The sequence below is a fragment of the Argiope bruennichi genome, chromosome 4, assembly GCF_947563725.1.
Source record: "Argiope bruennichi chromosome 4, qqArgBrue1.1, whole genome shotgun sequence".
In the NCBI taxonomy this organism is placed as follows: Eukaryota; Metazoa; Arthropoda; class Arachnida; order Araneae; family Araneidae; genus Argiope; species Argiope bruennichi.
In genome coordinates this window covers 121457130-121483042 of record NC_079154.1, presented here as the reverse complement: position 1 = coordinate 121483042, position 25913 = coordinate 121457130, and the positions used below count along the sequence as shown (strand labels likewise).

Sequence of the window (25913 nt, the reverse complement as noted above, 5' to 3'; positions counted from 1 at the left end):
TTAGATTTAGAGAAAATATATATGTTTTAAGTACTTTTCATGCATACATGGGTCTATTTACTGCTTAATTTTTAATTCTTTAGTTATTGCTTTACCCTAAAGTTTAATATAAATGCAAAAAGTTAAGATTTGTGCACAGTTTTCTTACTATATTTTTAGAAGAATAATAAACATTTGGCCATCCTTTATCCAGAAAGCCCTTAAAATAACGTTTCTTTTATTGCACTTTTCGTTTACTCATAAAACTGTTCTATAGAAATTTACAAACATTTCGAATCTTGCACATGAGCGACGGATAATAAAGTTAAATCTTCGGCTTTGGGCAGAAAATCAAAATTAGATACTGCATATAAAACTGATTTGTAAGTTTGATGCTTTCTATAAAATCTACCTCTAAATAAAGACAGTTATTGAAAAGACAAACATGAATGCTAACTCCACTCACCTAGCCGTTTGAATCCATAATAATCAGCTCTGTGATAATAACATGATTGTGGTGGCTAAATACAAAATGATCATCACTTATCATTGCGCCAATTCTTCATGGAGGAGGTATACTCCATTATAGAGACTATGAACATTATAACCACATCACCATTATTGTGCCACCAAAGAATCAGGAATTTGCTTATTTCTCCGATAATTTCTTTTCTTCTAACTTGAGATGTCTCTCAAAAGGATGATTTAACTGGAAGCCATAAAAAATTATCCTTTACCTTCATAAGTCCAGTTAATGTGAGAATTTCAAAGTTTCAAAATCCAACCAATTTTTTGAGCACGAAAATAGAAGGAAATCATTCTTCTCGACGAATGGCTGGTCACGAATTATTTTTCACACCTAGATTTTAGCTATGGCCCGAAAATCTTAGCTTCATCGATTGGGGTGGTTTGGGTCAAGTCTGGGCTCATAGAATTATTTGACTTTGGTATCCAGGACATTGAATGATAGAGATAGGGCGATGGAAACATGGAAACTGTTGCCTTTTACCTATGGCTATCAGCAATTTCAGCACTGATTATTTTCGTCATCGGAAATGGAATCAAAACAATATCATTGCCATTATTAGATCTCCAGATGAAGTGATGATCAGTTCTTTCTTTCAGGGTAACTATTAAAATGAGAAAACGGATACCATTCCCTATTAGTACAAGATAATGTAAGATATCTCCAAGATGCTTTTCGATATTCTGAAGGCCGGCCAATATTGTGAAACTATCGCAACAATGTTGTTGCATTTTGTGCTAACAGGGTTGATTTTACTTATATGTACATTAAATACTTACAAAAATGCGTGCATGAGAGTTGTTGATTCTTCAAAGTTTGCAATCGATTTCAAAATACAATTAATAACTAAGTAACTCTTTCTGCCTGCTGAAATTATAATCCAGACATTACTTAGTGAAAAAATAAATATTTTCGCAGGAAATCCAAAATTGGTATAGTTAAGTAATTGGGTTAGCAAATTAATCTTAATGCGAGGTCCTTCTTTTATCTCCGAGATTCATTAAAATTATAAGTTAAGTAAAGCCAATCGTCATTTTCGTATCAAACGAAATCGCACTACTTTCTCATCGCAATTGTCAGCCGCAGGTCAGTGAAAAAAAAATATTAAAAGGTGGTCGGTAAGAAATTTCGACTAGAAATATAAATACTTAAATCAAGTTTAAAAAACATTTAATCAAATAAATATAGCTTAAATTTAAAAACAAGTTGCATTAAGATTCAAGATAATATCGAAATTTCAAAAATGGAATTTCTAGGGATATATATATTGTTACAAATCTGTAATTTTGCTATCCGGCCCGAATAGTGTCATCGTAAGAAAGACAATTGTGCGATCTGTCCTGTGCATGTTGTGTGGGTGCCGCGTCAATAACCTCGGAGCTTGGCTACAAATTTGGCGAACATTTGGCGGCTTGGCGATGAATTTGGTGAGTTTGGCGACTGAATGGATAACACCAGAAAGTTCGAGAAGTTTCATGATCCATCCAGTAATAACAGAGATACACCCAGGTACGCCCTGATTGGTCTGAAGTTTCTAGTCCCGCCTCCCGGAGCTATAAAAGACAGACCTCTGAAGCTGGAGAAGAAGTGTGTGTATCGGCGGAAATTGTGTATGTGAGAGTGGTCGTAGTCGCCGACGAGTAAAAAGACTAGAGGATTAGCAAGCAAGCAAGCTGCTGCACTATTAGAGATTAAATGCATTACGATTGATCGACGGTATTTTGCTGTATAGAAAAATTTTGTAACAATATATATAATGTACCACGGTAGTCATATGGGCATTTTTCAGAAAGAAAAGTTTAATTAGATTATGTAGAAATAAATATGTAAAGTTAATTTTGTGACAGAAATCTGAAGTCACATGAGTTGCCTCCATTCTTGTGACCTCACAGTCACATGAATCTTTTGTCTATTCAGAACATTTTATAATATTGAGTAAAATTTCATGGCATTGAGTAAAATTCACTTTAAAGATTCGACATGAAATAAATTCAAATATATATTTTTTCCATTTTGTATGATAGCAAGAAATAGAGTGATATTATTTATAGAATTTTCTATTTTTCTTTTTTATTTCGAGAAAAATTTGACGATTTCATAACAGATTCATTTCTGGAGAAATAAATTCTAAATCTAGTGTAGATCATCATTTTGTGTTACGATGCAAAAAATAAGTTACCGATGCAATTCTATGATATCTGTCAGCTATGTTAGAAAAATTTACATTTTTGATACATTTCTAGAATTAGCAAATTTTCTTCATCAGATACTTTGAGCATTATGTATTTTAGACAGAAATTCATGGTACTAGAACTGAGAATACCGACGTATTTGCAAACTAACGTCACAATGATTTTCGTCGACGTAAAAATGATGTTTTACAGCTTCATTTAGCACTCGACCTTGGCTGTCCTTTCTTTCATTGATCATAAAGTGCAAGTAAACATTAGACAGTAGAAAAGAATTTTATTTCTTTCTCAGTATTTGCTAAACAAATCGTGATCTAAAATTGATGTACGGATAGACATCGACGTAAAAGTTTGTGTAACGCTTTCTAGGAAGGTCAGCGTAAAACAAACATTTTTTTATTGTTTTAAATTGATTTTAAAATAATACATTTTTCTATAGACAATTAGAAGAAGTTGTACAGTATTCGGTTGCTTTATATTTTCGAATGATTTTCTTTAATTAATTTGTGTCATATTTAGAAGCTACACAACTTGCAATAAGCTGTGATAGTTTCACAAAATGAAATTGTATAATAATTTAAACTTAGTTTTTCTTAAAGATACAATTTTCAAACGTTCTGAATATTATACAAAGTATCAATTTACAGCTATCAAAATAAAAAGGTTAAATGACACAATATATATTAAAGAGTATTGTTCAATGTTGGCAAACAACATCATAGAATATTGAATAAATCTGATATTTTGCAATGCTTTAATAATATAAGTATTACTATTTTCCCAATTTTTTTAAAACTTATCCGATATCACATGTTTCTTGTAAATATATATATAACAGCTCTTAACCATTAAAGTTTTTTTTTTTTTTTTTTTTTTTTTTTGCAAATACACAGACCTTCTAAAAATAGTTATAACCATGCAAACAAATAGTTCTTGAGTTGGTATCAATATTTTCTTCAAATCGTTATTTATTTAGAATTTCTTTTACACTTAATTATTTTTTTTTAATATTTGTTAACAATTCATCATTTCTTCAATCACTTCATATAATTATAAATTCTCAGCAACAGCAGGAAATATAGCACTATATAAAATATTTAGAATTAGTAATGGCTATAATATCCGTTAATTTTAGGAGCAGGGTGAAATGATAGTTTAAATTCCTAATAAAATTTTGCATCATCTAAAATCTTTGATATCTAAATAAAATACTAAAATATTAACTTTTTAATATAACGTGAAAAAAAAAACGATGTAAAAAATGCTTGTCAATATCAAGGACAAAAGTAGCATGCAAGTTCCTTACAATAAAACACAGAAATTGTCTGTGCGTTGTATAAAAGATGAGTAATATTATTTTGCATATCTCCTGTCGAAAGGTCTATGCTGGAGCCAGCGATTGCCGTTAGGGGATAGGTCTCAGTCCTTATATTACTATTGTGGCTGTATAGTCATCTAATGGTGTTGTGACGTTTAATGAGCTTATCATTTATTGCTTCCAAAATTCCTATTACATATATAGATTTCATTTTAATGACATTAATAACATAGCTTCAAATTGTTTATTTATAATAAATTATGTAGTCTAACAATCTAATTTTGTATACATTTTTGATGTTTGCAGGCTTACAAAAAACTCAATAATTTCGTTACAATATAGGCATTACTGAATATCCGCATAACGTAGACAATATGAAGTAAAATAAGTTCTGTGCTTATTAATTTTTTTTTTTGAGATTATTCATAGTGTGTAAGAATTATTTAGAGCTTTGCTTCGTAATCCACTGTTGTTTTATATTCTACCCAGTGCATGCTTTTATATTGTTACAAATCTGTAATTTTGCTACCTGGCACGAATAGTGTCATCGTGAGAAAGACCGTTGTAAGATCTGTGCTGAGCGGCAGCCGTGTCAATGACCTGAGAGCTTGGCGACCATTTGGCGATTTTGCGACAAATTTAGTGAGTTTGGCGACTAAATGGATCATACGGGAAAGTTCGAGAAGTTTCACGATCCATCCTGTAGGAACCAAGATACACTCAGATACGCCCTGATTGGTCTGATGAACTCCCGGAACTATAAAAGACGGCCACTCTGAAGCTGCAGTGAAGTGTGTGTATCGTCAGAAGTGGTGTGTGAGTGTAGTCGGAGTCGCCGACACGTAGAGAAACTGGAGGATTAGACAGCAAGAAAGCTGCTGAACTATAGCGATTAAATGCGTTGCGTTATTACGATTGATCGACGGTATTTTGTCGTAGAAAATTTTTTGTAACAATATGTTGAAATCACTTTATAAATGAAAAGCGTTTTTTAATTCCAACTTTTATCTTTAAAATGGAAGATAGTTCTATTTTTGAGTTGGAGCAAAATACAATCAATAAATAGAGACCAACTTTTTACTTTCTCATATACGAAGAATCGAGAAAGTATTGCAATCATCAAAATATTTGAACTCGAGATTTTGACAAATCTGTACGTTTTAAACTTCTCTTCGAGAGTTCGAAAAACGCATTTTTGGAAAATATCTGTTGTTGTTGTTTCTAACTGCACTTGTCATAGACAAGCCCACTGACTTTAGAAGTCAGTGATTTTTAAGCCAAGGGTACGTCTCTTGTTTTTTCAGTAGCACCATCTAAGGCCAAGGGAACGACTTAGCTACACACTCGTCACAACCCTTTTTATGCGGCGGACTTCATTCATGCATTTCATTCACTTAACCACAGATCGTAATTTAGACCTGAATCAGAGAACGATCACCCCTGATCCAGTACCCTCAGTGATATTATTCTCGCCATGGAGGACTTTGTGATCAAGGCAGATTTATACGTGCGCCAGCCACCACACACACGGTGAGTCTTCGGCCGGCTGGGTTCGAAATCGCAACGGAAGGGACGCGAATCCAACGCCCGGAAAATATCTGTCTGTGGCAAAATAACTGAAAATCTCTTTGAGCTGGATGGATGAAATTTGGTATTTAACTTTTACACTAAATTTGTAAATTCCGATCAAATGTTGAGCAAAATCTATTCAGAAGTTTGGTTGTACAAATATAAGTTAACACAATAATTAAAAAACAAAGAGAGCTATATGAATGAAATTCGGTACACATATTATATCTATATTGTAGATACCTATCTAATTTTAAGCGAAATCCAACTAGGGGTTGAACTTTTGTCGATTTGTATTTTCAGAAGCATATAAATGTGATAACTCAAAAAATGAAATGACTTAAATTTATCAAATTTGGTATGTAATTTTATGATTGCAATTGTTGTTGCAAATTTTGGTTTCAATCAGCTGGAGAAAAACACGTCTCAAACATACATTTACCATTACTAGAGAATATGCAATAAAGTTTAGACGGAAAACCTCCAGCTGGTTTCAATAGGAAACAGTCTGATTTATGATAGATCTAGTTTTAAAATGATTTTAGCTGTAAATGAAATTGCTCATACATTTATCTTGAATATCAGTTTTAGTAAATTTATGTATTTTAATAAAATTATTTACATACAAAAATATAGAATAGATGAAAGTATTGACAAGTTTTTAAGTGAATCTCCTACCTTAATTCATCGATTTTAGTGCGATTCATTATATGACATAATCTGTGTAAGATTTCTGCAATAGGACCCTGAAAATAGCACCTTTGAAATTTTTACCTCGAAAATAATGGTTTCTTGTTTTTTTTAGATTTTTATATTTCCATCAAATTTCCATTAAAAATTTGTTATTTTTTTAATTTCTAAAATTAATGTTTTTGGGATACTTTATAAAAATTACCCTATAATATTGTTCTTATGGTAATCGGGGTATAAAAAAATCATGCACAAAACTTAAGCATGAGAAACATTTTATTGTGGTTGCATATAAATAATTGTAAAAAGAAATTTTATAATTCTTCAACAAATTTTTAAATCAATCGATAATATATAACGATGAAGTAATCTCTGAATTATTTAATTCGTTAATCGATCACTTTCTGTAAATGAAGATAATTATGAACATATTGAAAAAAATATTATTTAAAAAATAAGAATGTACAAATCACATTTAATAGAACATTTAAACATCTCGAACCATTAACATTTCGAAATGATACGTTTCAGAGATTAAAAATTTAAAATTCTAAAAATTTTTGTGATTAAGTTTTAAAAAAAATGCTTAAATATCGCCATGAGTTTTTCACACACTTATTTTTCTTAACTAAGCTTTTTACATGCTTTTTTTCCCTAAGAAAGCTAATAAATATTTCATTTAACTTAAAGCTTATAAATATTCTAGTTGGGCGGATTTGAACTGGATGGAACATGATACGGAGGCTTGCATATTATTTTCAGTTTCATTTGATTCCAAAGGTGGCGAAAATTTCAATCTCGTTACACGTCGAAAACTTTCACGTGAAGAAATATGAGATGTATATATGCAATGGAATACTTGCATCTGACGTCAATAATGCGTGTTACAAAGTTTACTTTACATATCTAAATATATTAATGCCACTGAATAAACTTGATTAAAATCCTACTTATTTTTAAATACCAATTGCTTTTCATTTGTATTTTGTATATGTGAAATTTTGTAGAAACACGCGTAATATTCTTTAACACCTTTTATTCTTTATTGTTTTAGAACAATAGTCCAATTCTTATCTTTTGTCAAGAATTCTTTGTATTGTTTGACGAGTACAGAGTAATGCATCGAAAGGAAGGAAGATATCAAGAAAGGGATCATGAGAGAGCACTTTGCACTTCTATAATGTCAGAAAGGAGCTATTCAACATAACGCTCTATGGAAAAAATAATACCCCGCGCAACTTAGAAGTAAGTTTAGTTTAGTTCAGTTATATTAACTTCCAGTTTTAAAGCAACACTAGGGCTATTTTGGGACGGACCTCGTAGTTTTGAACCGGGTCAGATGACGCAGATGACGAGGACGACACCTGAGTTGGCACCCCCTCTCCAAACTTCCACATCACACCATCGGGAGGACATTTAGCCCTGATGGATTTAACGTGCACTAGACCCGCTTACACGACTGCTCTTCGGTAGAATGGAGTCTCGAACTTGAAACCCACCATTTTTGAAGCCGAGACTTTACCACCTTCCCTCAACTCAGAAGAAAAAGTTACATTGACATCGGAGCTCGAGTGATTTGAAATTTTTTTAGAATGTAGATTAATTTGAAATGATTAGTTGTATAAAGTTAGAGTGTATGTTGTCTCTTGGGATGATAATTAAACTATTGCATTAAAACATAAAAATAAATAAATAAAACAAGGATACTTTTTATGAATATTCATTGGTATATCATTCGAGAATATTTTTGCACGATATTTAGATACAATTATTTTTAACTTCAAGTTACAAATGACTTTTTTCTTTTGAGTGTGTGTATGTGTGGAAGTGTATGAGGAAACTGAATTAAGAACATTCCTGATTTTTTTTATTTGCATAATACATGCTACCGAAAAAAAAAAGAGAAATACATCAAATAAAATATACAGAGTATCTAAATGCCATAAAAATGTTAAGATGAAATGCGCTATATTTCCGAGTTTTATCTCGATTTCAGAAAATTCGAGAATTTCTTGTTTTCTTCATAATCATATAAAAAACCCCCCATTTGTTTACAATTTTCTTGTTTTCATCTCATATATTTTTCAGATAAAGATAGTAAAAGATAATCTTTTAAGGAAACACATGGAAAAGCACGCGGCAAAGTTGTCATCCGGGCAACAACAGGAGCTGATGGTCAAATATTATCTCTATCTTGGGCAGGGATATCAGTTAAGGCCGCTAGAATAATTTATTACATAGCAATTTGCAACACTGTTCCTTAAAGGAAATAGAGATTAAAGCTCTAATTCCTCATTTTTAATGTGATTGAAGGACCTTATAAATGCCTTTCCTTTTTTTCCTTCTCTTATCAATTTAAATTGAAATATTTTGCAGTAATTCAAATCATGCCTCATGCCTTTCCTTTAGACTTACAGATAAAGTTTTGCTGTTATCGGCAGTGGCCTTCAGATGCTTATAAAATAATGATAATGTAATATTACTTTTCTGTCACGATGGTTTCCAAGAATGCAGTATTGGGGAAACACAAAATTTATTTCACTTAATATTTTGAGAACAAAATTTATCATACAGTTAGCGAGCACAAAATAATCTATGAGTAAAGACGAATTATTGTATTTTAATGAAGGTAAAAATACATGCTGCATGCAAAATGTATTGCAAAATACAAAAGATTTTAATGCAAAGTGCATTAAATTAATTTTAGATATGCACGACGTAACCATCAGGGAAGTTTTAATCACAAATATGCATTTTTTTTTGTTATGTGAAAGGAAAGTTTTACGTCATTTAAAAATACAACTAATGTAATTTTTACAAAGCATAGAAGATAGCAATATATTCATAAAATTGATTAAACTATCTGTGATTCCTTAAGTTCAATTCTAATTAGTTGAATAAAATTTTTCATAATAGAGTTATTCTTCTCATATGATATATACCAAATGCAAAAAGCCAATTTAATTTTGAAATCCTTTATAAGTCTTTTATTTTGCGTATGTTACAAAGCAGTCCCAGACAGCGTGTAATTAAATGACAGGTGCATTTACTTTTGTCAGATGTCATATGATTTTATTTATTTTAACATTTAAAAACAATAAACCTATTAATTAAAAAAAGCTAACATTTAATTTTTCATTGATAAATTGCTAAAATATTTTTAAAATATCTGAATTTTAAAATTTAAAATTATCTCATAAATCGAAAATAAGTAACTAAAATGGAAATAGTATTTTTTACGCAGAGTTTTTGATTATGCGACCTATTCATATAAAATACTATTAAAATAAAAATATCAATTTGAAATTATAAAATGTTATTGCTTCATTTAACAATGCAGTTTTCAAGGGAAGAAAACCCAAACAATTTTTCGAATCATAAAATTTTATCGGGATAATTCATGGAAAAATTAATTCAGATCGGAATTGGAATATAGCAAAACAAGAGATTTTTAAAAATGAAATAAATAAATGATTTAATGTTCCAAATTATACTTTTTTTTTTCTTCAAAAACGAACATTTTAAACACTCTTGACTTTGAAGTTGAAGCACTTGAAAATAATACTGATATACTAGTCTATTCTGAATAGGCTAAATAGATGTCAGAGATCATACCATAAAAATTCAAAAATTCATCGTGAGAGAAGTTCTTTTTCTGTCTTTTTTTTTTCTAAAACTTTATCTCATGCCTATGTATATCACACTTGGTTTTTTATTAAAATTGGAATATAAATCTGTTCTTTCATAGTATAGTCATTTTTACAGTAGAAGTAACGTTATGTAACGGAAATATTATTATTACATGTGCACTTATAGGAATTTATAAAGTTGGAACAATTAAAAAATTGCTATGCTAGTTAATTAATATAAAAAATTCTTATTTCTCTAATCTTGTAGCATCATCGAATAAAGAAAGCTGTTTGATTGCCTTCTGTTTATAATGCTTTTCAAATCGTATTCTATTTTATAGAAATGGAACAACAGACAGTATTCATTAATAGCTAACATTCAAGGCCAGTTTTAAAGATGTATTTTTTTATATGAAAATACTACAAAATAAGATTTTTTAAACTAAAAATTTATTATTGAATTTTAGTTTAGCAAAAAAGTTTATGATGTGCTAAATCAGTTTAAGTGAATACAAGGTTGAAAAGCAAATTTAATTATTAATAGTTTTGTTTAATCGTTCAATGTTATCATTAAACTGAAAAAATTATAAATAGTAGGAGAAAATTAATGGTCATTTGTGCAAACGTTATTTAATTTTTTTACAATTATAATATTAAAATGCATCCAGTTTCATTTTTTGACTAATATGTATATTTATCAGGTATACAAAATAAAGGGATTTGAAGTGTTTAATTCTGTTACATTGAATTAATAATCTTAAAAGTTTTGCAGCAATGCTTTTCTTTCATGATATTTCACTAAATACCTGAAGTGATGGTAATATATTTTTCAGACGAATATTAAAAGTTATATTTATAATGATTTTTAATTGTAGAGTTATCAAAAAAGACATTTCATTGAAATAATAGCTTAAAAATTAGGTAAAAATTGTAAAATTCAGTTTATTCTCAAATATGAATAAAATACATTATGATTCATAGAAATGTTGTATTATCCCGAAATAAATATTTACTTTCATACATGTTTTATTTACACTTTCTGCGAACATTCTTTCAAAATATTTTAAACCTATTTAGAGATTTAGTGCAGCATTTGAAGAGAAAATCATTACTCTGCTCATTAACTGCTATATTAACCAAACGATTTTTTTCTAATACACCTGTTGCATTATACTTATCTTCCCGGTCACTCGACAGATATTGCTACTCCCCTTCTCTTTACAATCATCTCATATGTGATGGATGGGTTAGGCGACAAAGGGGAAAGACCCGAAAAGTAAATCCACAGGTGGTCGAAAGAGATAACAGATTTTATCTACCACTTACTCGAAAAATAAATAAAGAAAGAAGCAGGATTCTTTGCCACTTATGCAAAACCACTGCTAATCGTTTAACATTTCACTCAGCCAGCAAATCAAATTTAAATTATCCAAAACTAATGATTATTTAAAGAAGCGGTATTGAAATATAAAATTGTTATGGAAATTGAAAGGAAATGCGTTCGTTAAAATGCTGATAATTTGTTATTTTGCAAAATTCTGAAGAAATAATTTTTCGAAATTTATAGGAAATATGCATTTCCATAAAGTAACCAATTACTAGACTATTTATAATCTTTTAGAGTTGCTTACTATGACATATAGCAGAAGCTCATGAATAGTTTAAGATTGCCCGTGTCTGTCTTAAACAATTTAAAATACTAGATTTATGACGACGACTTTCAGTATTAAATTTATCAAATAACTTTTTTTTGTCGTGTGACTATTTAAGCCAAATTTTGCGCAGTAGCTTCTGAGGGTAAAGACCCCTGAGCACCCGAGGGTAGAAGTCTAACTTCTAGCTCAAATGAAGACAGAACACACACACTCGCTTGCACAGGGGGGGGGGTTATTCACGCACCTCACAGAAAAAACACAAGGAAGAGAACAACAACTGCCCGAACCAGGATTCGAACCTGGGAGGCCTAGATCATGACGCCGGTGTCAAATAAATTATTAAATTTGTAAAAGCCTATTAAATTAAAAACACTTAAAGCTAATTAACTTTTATAAGGAACAAAAATATTAGAGTAGGTAGCAGAATATAAACGTAGTTATTTTAAATAAGATATACTCGATATATACTACTTGATGTAATAAGATATACTTGATAATAAGTTGATATACTTTATTTAAAGGAGAAACTGTCTGGAAACGAAACTAAAGGGGAAGTTCATTTAGAAATAAAAATTTCATTAGAAAGAGATGATCATTGAATAAAATAGGAATTAGAAACAGAAATTATATCATAACGTTTCAATGGCTTTAATTTAACAATATTGCAATAATAGAAAAAAAAAATGAAAAATTCATACTTTTTCCAAATTTCCACCTTAATGCTCCAAATATTGCTTTGGAAATCTTGAAAGTTTGAATAGTATTACTGTCATCTTCTGATGTCACATATTCTTCTTCAAATGCAAAAGTCACATTAGCGGCAAAACTTATGCTACTTAAAATAAAAATAACGCACAGAAAAAGCTGAATCGAACCCGTAAACTTCGTTGTATATTCGCCGCACACCATTATGCTTTCAGAATCTTACTAACTATAAACAAATGCTTCACAAATTCACAAGAAAATTTCAAATATCAAAATTTTAAAATTGACAATATAATGCACTAGTAGGGAGCGAAATTTTGCACAAGACACGCATGACATTCCCAGAGATAACAAGGAACGTTTTCTGCTTCTCATCTGCAGGGTGTTTTGTTCGCTTATAGAAGAACTGATACCTTCCACTGATATTTTATGATCTTATCAGTTTTGCCTTAGCAACTGTATGGCAGACCCATAGTTACCGGGGAAATTTCCTAGTCTCATACAAAGTTCAGTGAAACTTTTTTTTCTAGGCGGAACATTATTGTTGACTCAACAAACCCATGATGATTCTTTGTTTTGCTGTCCCTGTCTTTAGAATGCTAACAACTACTGTGAATGACGTCGGCATATACGTGAAAAAGACATATTTTCTACCGCAAACAGACGAAGATCTATTTACACATTTTTATTAACAATCGTGTTTGTTTTAGATCATAAAATTTGAGATAGAGTGACACAAGGTCTGGTTAAATTAATCACGGATTTTGAAGGTTAATTTTGAGGTGTTGAAGTTATATGCCATAAAAGTGAAAAGCGAGAATGCATATAAATAGAAGAGGCAGTAACTCTTTTAGTAGTAAACGTAGTAACATTCTTCCTTCTTTTGTTTCCGCAAAAGCTTCGATTTTATTCAGCTGTTTAAGACTTTAAACATATATAGAAACAGTTCTGAACTACATTTTTGTTATTATGATTTAATATAAACAAGATAATAACATTTTTCTTTACACTTCTTTTCTTTACACTTCTAACATTTTTCTTTACACTTTTTCTTTTAGACTTCTTATTCTGTTTAATAGAGATTTCAAACTTATTAAACAAAATTTTCCTTCAATTTATTTTTACGATTATCGATAAAAATTTTGTCTTAAGGTGTACATACACACTTGAAGATTTTTTTAATATTTTAACTTTAAAAATCCAGTTTTTTTACAGTAGGTTATTAATATGTGTTTAAACTCATTTCAGTGAGAAAAAACCATATCACACCAATTATTAATTACTTAATTAATATTTAATGAGCTAATTAGCCTATTTTTTGAAACGTGATATCTTAAATTCTAATTTGTATAGACACACAATTCTAGTTGGAAATTATGCCTAATATTAGTCTTCATGTTTCCTCAATCAAGTTATAAAAATATGTAGTTTTTTTTTTTTACATTTTTTTCATCAACGATGAATAGAAAAGGCGAGATTTTTCTGCAATTTTAACTTTTAAACAGCTATTAAAATTTATTTCTGTAAATATAACTTTGATTGAGGCAAAAAACTTCCTCTATTTCATACAGATTATTTTGATATATAAATAACTGTATTTGGTTAGTTTCTTGTTGAGTTATGATTGTTTGAATGAAGCAACATAGTGGAAAAATAACATTCTTCATAAAATGAGTTTTAAAAACACCGTAACTAGCGTTTTCAATGAAAGCACCTCAAGAAAAATAATTATAAATCGAGAAATATTTGGAATATTGGCAACATCTTGGTATCGTTTGAAAGCTAAAGAATCAGAGAACATTATTAAGCAATAAAAATATATTCGATATTTTGAACGATTTTCGAAGTTTCAAGTGTGTACATACACCTTAAGAAAAGCTTTTTTATTAGGTCTCAATCGGATATCTACTATTCCATATATTTCACAGATTACGCTATTATGGTGCTGCATATGATTAGTAATTAAATTTATTGCAAAGGCATTTTGATTTTTCTTAAGCGTTGCATATGAATGAGAATTAAAAACAACTCAATATAAAGTTGAACCAAGTCTTTCATGTAAAATTCATCTTTTTTCTTTTCCCCAAAAGTTTGAGTTCCATTTAAATTTTATTGGAGCACTGGCATCTTTATTCTTATTTTTCGTAATCAGTTTTTGTACTGCTGTACTTAACTTGGCTGTTGCATAAATGTAAGCTTTAATTTTGTAAACGATTTTTTTATTCACTTTCTGATTCGTAAGAGTTTTTCCAATTGCATATTTGCGCGTTTTTGATGACAATGCAATGCTTCAATACTTTCAAAAGTTCATTGTTAGTCAATCTGATTTATTTAAATTTTAATTCTACCTGAAGACTAAATTTAGTGAGGAATTTGAGATTCCTCATTATTTGGGATAACAAATGATAAATTAAATATAAAACGTAGAAAATAACTAAAATACAAAATTTTGCTTTTTAATAGAGTAAGAAAAGTGTGTTTCAAAAATTATTTTATTTAACGCAAACAAAAATCAGTAAAAATTTAACTGCATTATATTGTGGCTTTGCCCACATAATATGAATTTAGATTGCTGGTTCTGAAATTAGACGAAACTAAATTCAACTTCTCTCTGGTCATACTTTCAGCCAATTAAATGGATTAAATACTGAGATTTTATTATCTAATAAGTAAACATCTCTAATCCTATGGATTGAAATTAAATATAGAAATGTGTTCGGCATTTCTATGAAGTGACGTCATCTTCAGATGGCGCTATTTATTTATCGTTTGGTTTCTTACTTTTAATTATTTAATCTAGCGTTACAAAGAATCGCAAGAACATCGTTCGGCGTTTCCGAATTTTTTTCAGTTTAATTATGCCACTTTTATTACACGAAGTTTATGGCTATTCTTTAATGACTAATTTGTACGCTTTATAACAGCCCGATTTTAACCGGAATTTTGCGAATTTTCCTTGTTTCTTAAAGAATCTGTAAATACGTTGTAAATATTAGAATATGATTCTAAATCAAGCTGCATTATGTTCATTGGATTTTACCATGCATACAAGCATCCATAATATTCCAGTAATATTCTGGAAAATTCTTCTTCTAAATTCTTTTACGGAATATTACAGTATAAAATATTGTGATTGAATTACTTGCTGCTACTTATTTCTTGCTTTCAACTACCGCAAGTAAAAATAACAAAATGGAAAAGTCGGTTCATTCCGAGTTTGCTCTGGTTTCAAAAGTCCTATTAGTCTATTTTGTCAATAAATACAAAGAGCAGAAGTGTAACACCACTCCTACCTGACGAATGGCAGGTATAGTCTATCTTATAGAGGGGCATGACATGATGTACGGGGAGAGGGGTGTAATGAGAACAATCTCAAATTTTTAAAAATTTATCTTTGAATAGTCTGTCGCATGAAAGGAATATAAAAATATTATCAAAATCTGAAGAAGAATTTGGTTCTATATAGTTTATTTCGTATTGTATACTACATTTTAAAAGAAATAATTATAATGCACACATATTTACTACTTATTGATTGTAGAAATAATTATTTCCACATTTCACAAAGTAATCTCAAATCATGCAATTCTATTTTCTTAATTAGATTTATTTAAAATGTAACTCAGTTTCAAACAAAATATAAAAATAATAGGATCTGACAGTCAAATTTTAAATTTTTAGTTTCAATTACGATAGATGTTAACGTTTTTCTTACTACATTTATCATAAAGCTTTTACATTTTAGAGCATAGAAAACCTTTAATTTAAATATTTACAAATAGATAATGCAGTTTTACCCCATTCCCAGATATCTAACGGACGATTTCACATTGCAAAAAAAGAACTTTTAAATTATAATAATTAAATAAAATATTTCATAAAACACAAATGGGTAAGCTGATTATGTTTTATTGGAAAATGTATGAATGTATGATAATATGAAATATAAAAAAATGACTGCAAATTCTACTACCATTAGTACAGCTGAATTCGACTTTTGAGATACATTTAATCGTTTTCTATTATATGCAAATCTAATTTTCTTGATCTGTAGTTATGCTCTCCAAAGATCATGAGATTTTGCAGCCTGTTGTGAACCATAACAGTATGCATATAATTTTTTAACAATTAGAAATGCCCTGGAACTTTCACATGCTCATGTGGACAAGCATATAATTTTTAACAGTTTCTTCATTTCATAAATATGCAATTATTATCGGTTTCTTCATTTTGTAACATGCATCAGCAACCGAAAAAATTTACTGTTGAAGTTACAATAATGTTTTTGATTAAGATACATCTTGTTCATTTTGCTTAGATCGACACATATGCTTCAGATCGAATTTGAAATCTTGCGATTTACTGCAGCACAAGTGACCAAAATTAACAATATCTACGGTCTTCAAAAATGTTGGTGACAGTGGTATCAAGGCTTTTCTGCCTAACAGCACCTAGAACTCAGCTATCCATATGTGCACAGTAAATCTTGTAATATCTCGGAAAATAAAGAAAAGTTGATAGTTGCGATAAAACCGCAAAAATTTCTCTCGAAGAAAATCCAGGTCAACAAGATATTTTGTGCCCCAATCGCGAGGATAGATCATAACTGAAAAGGGACCAGATTCCCCTAACTGGAGCCACCACTAAGAGATAGCACTGATGAATATCGAATAATTTCCATTTCTATAATCTAAAAAATTTCTATACATTTGCGCACTTGTTGCAGACATTTATGTACTAGTGTACATGAAACATATTAGTTTCCAAGAGCAAGTCCACTAAGATTCTTTAAATCATGTGTTTTGCACTACCAAGGAGTGATTATGTAAGCAAACGTGAATTTATAACCCCTTTGATACAATCCCGGAAATTATTATTATTTTCATTTTTTTTTGTTTTAAAACCTTAAATACCAGTGTAATGATTCAGCTTCTTCTCTGCTTGACCATGGTGACGTTTCTTTTTCCCACGCTCCATAATTAGCATCCAGACAGCAGTATCAGCAATGGCGACGCCTTACCGTAGTGTAAGTGGTTCCAGAAGTGCCAGGTGGTCGACCCCTTTAAAGTAAGGACATCTGGGCAATTAGTGTGAGTCCAGATTAGGGACCAGACCTGCACAAAACGGGTATTTGAAACAGATGTAAACCTGCATTCCTTACATTGTAGAGGGTGGCTCTTCAACAGATTCCCACGGTCGACGGTAGACCAGTGAAGTTGTTGTTGAACGATTATTGGATAACCGGGAAAATGGTCCGATGTGAATGAGGGTGGGGACAGAATAAAAGTGCGAAGAGGTTGGAAAAGAGGGGAGATTCGTGGAGACGGAGGAAGATAGCGGAGAGAGCGGAGTGTTCGACGAGAATTCCACCAGAGAGGATTCGGTGGATCCCTGGAGCTAAGCCTGTGTTTGCTAGAACGCTAAGAGTCGGTTAGCTGTTTTCTTGGGAGGTTTCTCCGAAAGTATTCGAGGAACTATCCTTGTTGTGTCAAATAGAATACTGATCACTCATTTAACCTAGAATCTAGATGATGAACTGTAATTTTGTGTAAATAAAGAATTTGATTATAACGCTACCCTTTATTGGATCTTTTACTGGATCGAGACTTTACACCAGTTTCTTAGTCGAAGTCAGTAGTACTTAGTCAGTCAGTCAGTCATTTAGTTTCTTAGTCAAGTCAGACGTAATTTGTATTTTATTATAAAACGAAAGAATTTCAAGACACTCAGAATCATGCTATACTTCACTGAAAATAATCGAAAGAGTCGATACAGTGTGAAAAGTTGTAAGTTTAGCAGCATTGGTTCTGGCGTGATCCTCAATATCTGACAAGTAGACAAAATTACGAAATTTGTCTCAATAACATTCACCTGTTGCTCCAATACTTTATATAATTGAACTAAACTAATCTATAACAAAATTTACTACAAATATGAGATCAAATTTTAGTCATACGTTATTTATACAATGCATGTATTTTTGGGTTTATTGAATGGTGTTATCATCATATTGGTTTATATATATTAGGGCACTCATGATAGGATTTATACTATCAATATAGCCCTACAGTTATTCCCTTACTTTAAAGAAAAGTGTGAGAAGAAAAAGTATGATTAATGTTTATTAATAATTTGGCTTATAAAATGTTGCAATTTAGAAATGCAATACAAATACTCATATTATTGTGAGTATTTTATACAACTAAAGCAGCGGTTAAAAAAGGCATGTAAAATATAAAGGTATCAAAAATTATTGAAATATTTAACTGTGAATTATGTGATTTTCTCTACTATTTAATGAATTGACAACTTGAATCATGATTAAGTGCGGCCGAATTGGTTCATCTAAGTTTTCATGGGATATTCTAAATTTTTATGCCTTATATTTCCTTTCTGTATATAATTATATTATCTGTTAATGACTGAATTTTAGTTTATTATATGGGATATAGTATGACCATTTGATGCATTATTGACTCTCGGACATCAGAGTTACATATTAAGATGTATAAGTAAAAATATAAGATGAAACAAATAAAACGTTTAAACCAAGGACTAGCAAATGTGCCTGTAAAACATTATATTTAATATATCAGTGTTTAATTTTTAACAAGATAAGTTGAATTAAGACTGTTTACACAAGTTATCTGTAAACACCACATTATTCTGACTATTTACAGAATTTGTTCACTTCTGTAAACATAAGATTTATTTTTTTCTACGAACGTCATAATTTACAGTCAGAGACATTTATCCCCCTAGTTTAGATTTTAGTTTCTTTTGTAAACTTAGAGTGTTTTATTTTCAGTATTTATTTATCAATGTTTATAAATTGTTTATTTACCTTAAATATCGTATCCAAAATTATTCTTCATCACAGAAGAAAAGTATTTTTCTTTTCTTTTCTTTTTAAATTTTTTTTGAAAATACTTTCAACGTGTTTTCGATCACGTTACTATATATTTTTGATTTTTATTTTCATAATATTTCTATCTTTTTCGTCCATCGTTGGGTTTGTCTTTTCCCCGATTTTTCTGCATTGTTAGAATGATATCACCTTTAAATAATTATTTATGATCACTTTATTTATTCATGTTGCAGTTTGATGGAAATAGACATTTTGAAAGTAATAGTCCAGTTTTTTTCAAATTATATTAATAATCGATGAAATTTCAGAGCAGTGTTTTAAGCAAACGATTTAGTAATATTTGAAATTATAAATCATCAACTAATGTGATTAGGAGCATGATATAACAAACTAGCAACTAATGTTACTAGGAGCATGATATAACAAACTAGCAACTAATGTGACTAGGAGCATGATATAACAAACTAGCAACTAATGTGACTAGGAGCATGATATTACAAACTAGCAAATAACGTCACTAGGAGCATGATATTTTCAATTCTGTGAATCACATGTGTTGACAATTGATTGTATAAACCACTAAAGTTATCTACCAATAAAAAAATTCAACATAACAATATAATAATCTGTATTTTCCGTTAAAAGATACGTAACAATCTTGGATATCAGTAGTACGAAAGAAGAATGAGTTCAACCAGTTTCACTTTCGGTTAGTTAGAAACTTGAAAATGTTTTTGCTAGAATTTAATTACTTTTTCTAAGTGAAAGCTTTAATCGAAAGGAGTGGTTTTCCAAAACTTTTTTGCATACCCTCTAATAAACAAAATCTTATCACCTTCCACATAAAATTTTGGACCTTTAGTAAACCTGCAAATATTTAGTATGTCGTTAAGGAGCTATAATCATGAAATATTGATATTGGTATGAATTCAGCATTTTTACTAATTCTATCATGTGATCCTTGTCGATTTTTTTGGTGATTAATTTCCTGCATTTAATAGGATCAGAAAATTGAGTTTGTGTTTTAGATGCGTTGTTTCCTATCGATTGGAATCAAAATTCGACATAGAACTAAAATTTTAATCACAAAATCGCTTACCAAATTTTATATAATTGAATCATTGCGTTTACATGTTTCTGAAAGTAGAGACCAACAGACGGCCAATCTCTTGTTGGATTGGACTCAAAATTCTATAGTTGTCTACTTTATATATTTGCATCTATGTTATATATTTATGTTATATATTTGCATCACATTTTATCTAGTATATAACTCATTTCGTTTTAAAGTTATAGTGTTAACTTATATTCGAACTGCCAGACAGACAGACTTCCTCTGAACGAATTTTGCTCAAAATTTGATAGAAATATACATTTTTAGTGTAAAGAGCATGTGTTGCATTTGATTCTTCATTTTGCCTCTTATTACATTTGATAGAACACGATATTTAGATATTTTGTCGAAGAAGTCAATATTTTAAGCATGATACTGAAAGGTGTTCACAAGAATATCTTTGCTAAGAAGATTTACATGAATATAAAAAAAGATCTGTCACAGGAACAGTTACAGTCAAAACAAATAACAGAAATCGTTTTATTCAAAAACTTAAAATCGTTTGCATTTATCTTCTAGCTGTCAGAAAGACAATGAAAGTAGCTTTCTATTTTCTACCAACATATTTGCGAGACTTATCGTTTGTTATTGTCTTCTGTCTCGAAAGATGCAATAGAAAATTAGTCACGATTTATAGAATTTTTTTTATCTTTAAATGCTATTTACATTATTTTGATTTATAGAAGAATCTTGAGCTCAAAGTCTATTTAAAATATTCCACTAGTTTCAACATGTTTTATATTTGGTTCTGTGGTAATTCTTGCTTTTATATGACTGTCAATAAATACAAAGTAATATAAAAATCCATAATTGTAGTGTTTTCTGTTCGCTAATTTGATTTTTTCCTTTGAATGGAATGTTTGAGCAACAATGAAACATTAAAAATTTCCATAATTTGTTTTCCTCGTAAAATATTTAGATAAAATTACTCTATAAACAATATAGAATTCCGTTTAAATTAATAACATTACATTGCTCTCTGAAACGTGACATTTGTAATATTTTTAAAGATAATTTCTATTTATATTGTTTTGAAACTTTATACATGCATGAAAACAAATGTTTGTATTTGTCTGAAATATTTTCTTTAAATTTTAAACATTCTTTGTTTTTATCTGCCAGAAATCAGTGGAATAATTAATAAAATTATAACTACCATTTTGCTCTGCTGATTTTAGGTAATAATTACAGCTTTAAGACAAAAATCCAGCCACATCAATACGAAAAAAGTACTATATTCTATCTAAGGAAAAATGCTATAAGAAAATTACAGCTTTAGTTTCATTGGATTTCCAAATACTTAAATTCTGTTTATTGAAGACATATAATCAAAATCGTTATAAAAGATATAAAAGATAAAATCTCTATTTATTTAGTTCATTATAGATAAGGAAAATAATTTAAGGTTAGTGACGACGTTGAAGTTACCTCAGCGATCGTTCTTTAGACCAATATTGAGGTTTATGATAACGAATAGTTTTTAGAAATATCAGTTGTTTTGATAATATTATAACGGTGATGTTTGGGGATTATATGATTCTTGTCTGATTCTTAAATGATTCTGTAATATTACACACCTAAAGTGTGATTTAATTAAATAATTGACAGATAACTATAGATTAAAAAATGAATGACTAAATCGGCTTCTGCTGTATCTTAATTTTAAAAAAATCTTTCAGATTTCAGGTAATAAAATCTGGAACAATAAAATAAATAGTTCAAAAGAAATTAAGTGCTTCGGTATCTTAAGTACTTATTTTGAATCAAAACTTATATATACATATGTAATTGATATACTCTGGTTGTTTACGGAAATAGGATTTTATATATCGAATATTACTTAAATTAAAAAGTTTTTAACATAAAACAACTTGTGTATAAAATATTATAATATAGAAAATCTTTTTATCATCTAAAACGCTTTTACTTAAAATTAAATTTTAATTATATCATTGAATCAGATGACTTTTAAAACTCCCGATAACTAATTTTCTCCATAAGTTATTAATATTTTTATATTATTATAGCAAATATTGTTCGCAAATGCGAAAGAGTATAGGAAAAATTCTTTTCGTTTCAGAGATTGATTTAAGTATGCTTCTAAATTTAGTTAAATCATTACTTTTAAATCAATAAAAACACTGTGAGAATAAATATTAAAATAAAAGAGAAATTTAAAAAAATAGCTATAGAGTAATTCGAAATGGAGAAAAGTCTGAATTTTTGATAAAACTTTAATTAAGAAAGTTTATCAAAAATTCAAACTTTATTAAATATTCAATTAAGAATTAATTAAATATTCAATCAAGAATTTTTATACTTAACATTTTGACAGTATTTTTATCATGGGTAATATATATTTATACATAGCCACAATGAGTTTTATTATTCAGATATGGATATTTATCTTTATTAAGATATAAGGAAAGGAATGTTATTAAAGTTCAAAATAAGAACCCGCTTCTTAAGAACAACCTGGGACAGTGAGCTGAAGATTTCAAAAGCTATAAATGGGACAGTAACCGGAAAATTAAAATTTTAAGATTTAGAAATTTGATATCGCAACAGAAATAAAATCTTGGAGTTTCAGAACTTGGATTTAAGGAACGTTAACAAAACATGCATTAGTATCTCAATTGAAGACGCTCTCATTTTGGGAAAAAAAAGTGATGAAAGAAACAACAACAACAGAAAAACAGATTTTGAAGATCTCTATCTTCATGAAACCATATAAATTGTTTCATATCTTTCATGGTTTTAACATTTCTTTACAGTTCATCATACCCTCTTGACTTCATATTTCATATTGATGAAACCATGAAAATCGTTTAATCTATCCTGGGACTGCAAAATGAACGAGAAGAAAGAACTAAATTTTTTGTTGCAAATGAATGAGAAAAATTGATTGATAAAAGTGTAACACATTAGAGTATTTCTAAAATCATGGAACAAATTTTGTGGATGGAAGTAATAAAATTACAAATCGTAAACAAACAGCATAGGATATATCTACAGATGATGGAAAGTAACATGCAGAATCAATAACAAAAAAATCTTTATAGTACTTAATTTAAGTGATCAAAGGACTTGCTATTCGTTATGATATATTCTTCAAATGCTTTATTTAAGTAACTTGTTGTTTGGCTATTAGTTATGTTATTGCAAATTTGTATTCCATTAAATCTATGTTGTACATTTTAGAAGGTATATTTTTTGCTTTTATTTACTTCAATGACATAAAAAATATACCTGCAATGGTCTTCCTGTGTTTGCGATCCAAGTTCTATAGCATAGTTTGACTTGTTCTTTGTGCCTCTGACCTTCTCTAAAAGTTTGTCCCATAATTTTAGAAAAGCTCTTCATAATAAGGTCCAGTATTCAGCTTCAAATCTCATTCAATTAGTTTCTTGCTTCTAAATATTTCTAATTGATTAATTATTTCGCAAATTAGACTATTGTTTAGAAGCCTTGTAGCTATTGGGGGGGGGGGTGCTCAAAGTTTTTCAGACGTTTCCTAATGTTTTTTTTTTCAGAGAATTTTAATTTACAAGGATTGTAACTAGAATATGTTAAAATAAAATTAAGTATTATATAAATTTTAGAACATTTTTTAACAGCATTCCGAATTTTTTTATCTCTTGAAATTTTTGAAATTTATATTGTTTTATAATTATAACAAAATAAGTTGTTTTGTAATTAAAAAGTTTGATCCTGTTATTAAATAGCATTTAAAATATATTAAAAAGTTTTGTTGTTCTTTTTTGACTGTTTTGTTTTTAAATTACTTTGAAATTTTAACTTTGAATCCTTTTAAAAAGGAGATACTAAACAAACTTTCTGGAGGTGACCCGAAATTAATGTATTTTGTGATTTCAATTTCAACAATATTTATTACTTAAAATTGTTTTATACAGAAATTAATATTAAAATCAATAAAAAAGTTGGAGAAAGGAAACTTATACTGTATAAAGACCCCTAGAGTGGTTAATCGGACTTTGACTTCTAATATGCTGAGAGCTGCTTTTAATTTAGCAAACGAATAAATTTAATATGTGTAATCTTATCTCTTTGCATACCTATTATTAAATACATTTTATTTGTAAAATATTAAGAAAATATTGCGAATATTATAAAAGATTTTTACTCAAATTTTTAATATTTATTTTCATCGAATTTTAATCGGATATTTATTTGTTTATTCGAATCTCGTCAAAATGTTTATGGCATCTATTCATGAAATATAATACAGAATTTTTGATATACATGTGACAACTCCGAATCATATGATTATTTACAAATACTGTAAACGATTTTAAATGTTTAAATGCAAATTACGAATTCGAAAAGTTTTTCGAAAGACTTTTATTATGTTGCAAATATTTCTGTTTCTATACTTTCGCAATCGTCAAACTAAATAAATATCAATTTTATTTTGAAACACTTTCTGCGATAAAGAGGGGGTAATAATCTCCTATTTGTTCTAATTTTAATCTACCACACGTGCTAATCAACACTTGTATTACTTAATTTTTTATCATACTGATAGCAAAATTCAAACACGTAATGGTTTGTTTTAACCAGTTCTCGGTTGGTCACATTGATCCTGCTTTGTTTTCAAACATGTGATTTTTTCTCTTAACGACCTTTCTGAAGTTCAGTCGTTTTAGAACCCATGTGTGTGAATTTTTTTACTGCTTATGATTCTCTTAAATGTTATCTCATTCTCTTAAAATTCTTTAAACTATCGCGAAATTCGCAGTTAGTTCCGTATTTAAAACTGATGTTATATTGCAATGCATGCTGAGATGATAGTACTCTGTTCTTTTATTCACTGAATTAAAGAGAGCTTGCGCAAAAAATGAGTGCATCATATGAGGTGACAAAGAAAATAAAATACGGGGTTTATGGTTGAGTAAAGAGAAATCTTGCTTTCATAAAATGAAATTTTATTGCTTAATATCTTTCTGAAGTGTGGGAAAAGTAATAACGTTAAGAGTACATTTTGATTTCCTACGCAAGATGTTTTTATTTCTCAAGCAAGTTTAATCCGGTTAAGAAGAATTAAAAGCGACAGAGAAATTCATTCCAGTAATTCTGTCGTTTTATTGAAAGCCTCAAAAAGTGCATCCATGTGAATATAGGGTGTAAGGAATTTATGTGAAATCTTCCAATTATTCTTTAATTAGTTAATATTAATAAAGATATGGATAGTTCTTTAGTTTTTATATCTTTAACATTGAATGGCGTGATAATAGATTCATATCTCGTTACCATGTGTAAAAACAAATAGCTTGTCCTCAAGTGGACAGTTAAGCTATGAAAATATCTGATTAATTTTTTGGCTCTTTTGAATTACAAGTTTAAATTACTATAAATCTCAATCAACCATTATTATAAGGTCATTTTATTATTCATTTATTAAAAATTTAACACTTTAACTGCCACGTTAGTCATCGGTGACTGTCAGTGAATTTTCCGTTAGGCCGGTGTCAGTCACTGGCGACTGACGTTAAATTTTCTCTACAGACCGCCACAGTCGCATAAAATACGATATAAAACAATATATATAACTTTAATAAATGAATAAATACTCCTAATTTTTTATATCAAAACATTTTAATGGGTTTCATTAAAACGGTAAATAAAAGGAATAAACATCGAGAACATCGGT

At 29.3% G+C, this 25913-nt stretch overlaps 1 protein-coding gene across 3 annotated transcripts in view; it reads right to left on the bottom strand.

The window, feature by feature from the left end:
* LOC129965826 (uncharacterized) overlaps positions 1 to 25913 on the bottom strand; it is a 67903-nt gene that overhangs the window by 19491 nt on the left and 22499 nt on the right. The window contains exon 1 of one of the 3 annotated variants that reach the window (XM_056080037.1): positions 12254 to 12736. The exons of 1 other annotated variant lie outside the window; for it this stretch is intronic. In XM_056080037.1, coding sequence (XP_055936012.1) covers positions 12254 to 12464 — 211 coding nt within the window. In that variant the 5' untranslated portion in view covers positions 12465 to 12736. Of the gene's footprint in view, positions 1 to 12253; positions 12737 to 25913 lie in introns of those variants that run through there. One more of the 3 variants, XM_056080038.1, reaches the window with a different exon arrangement.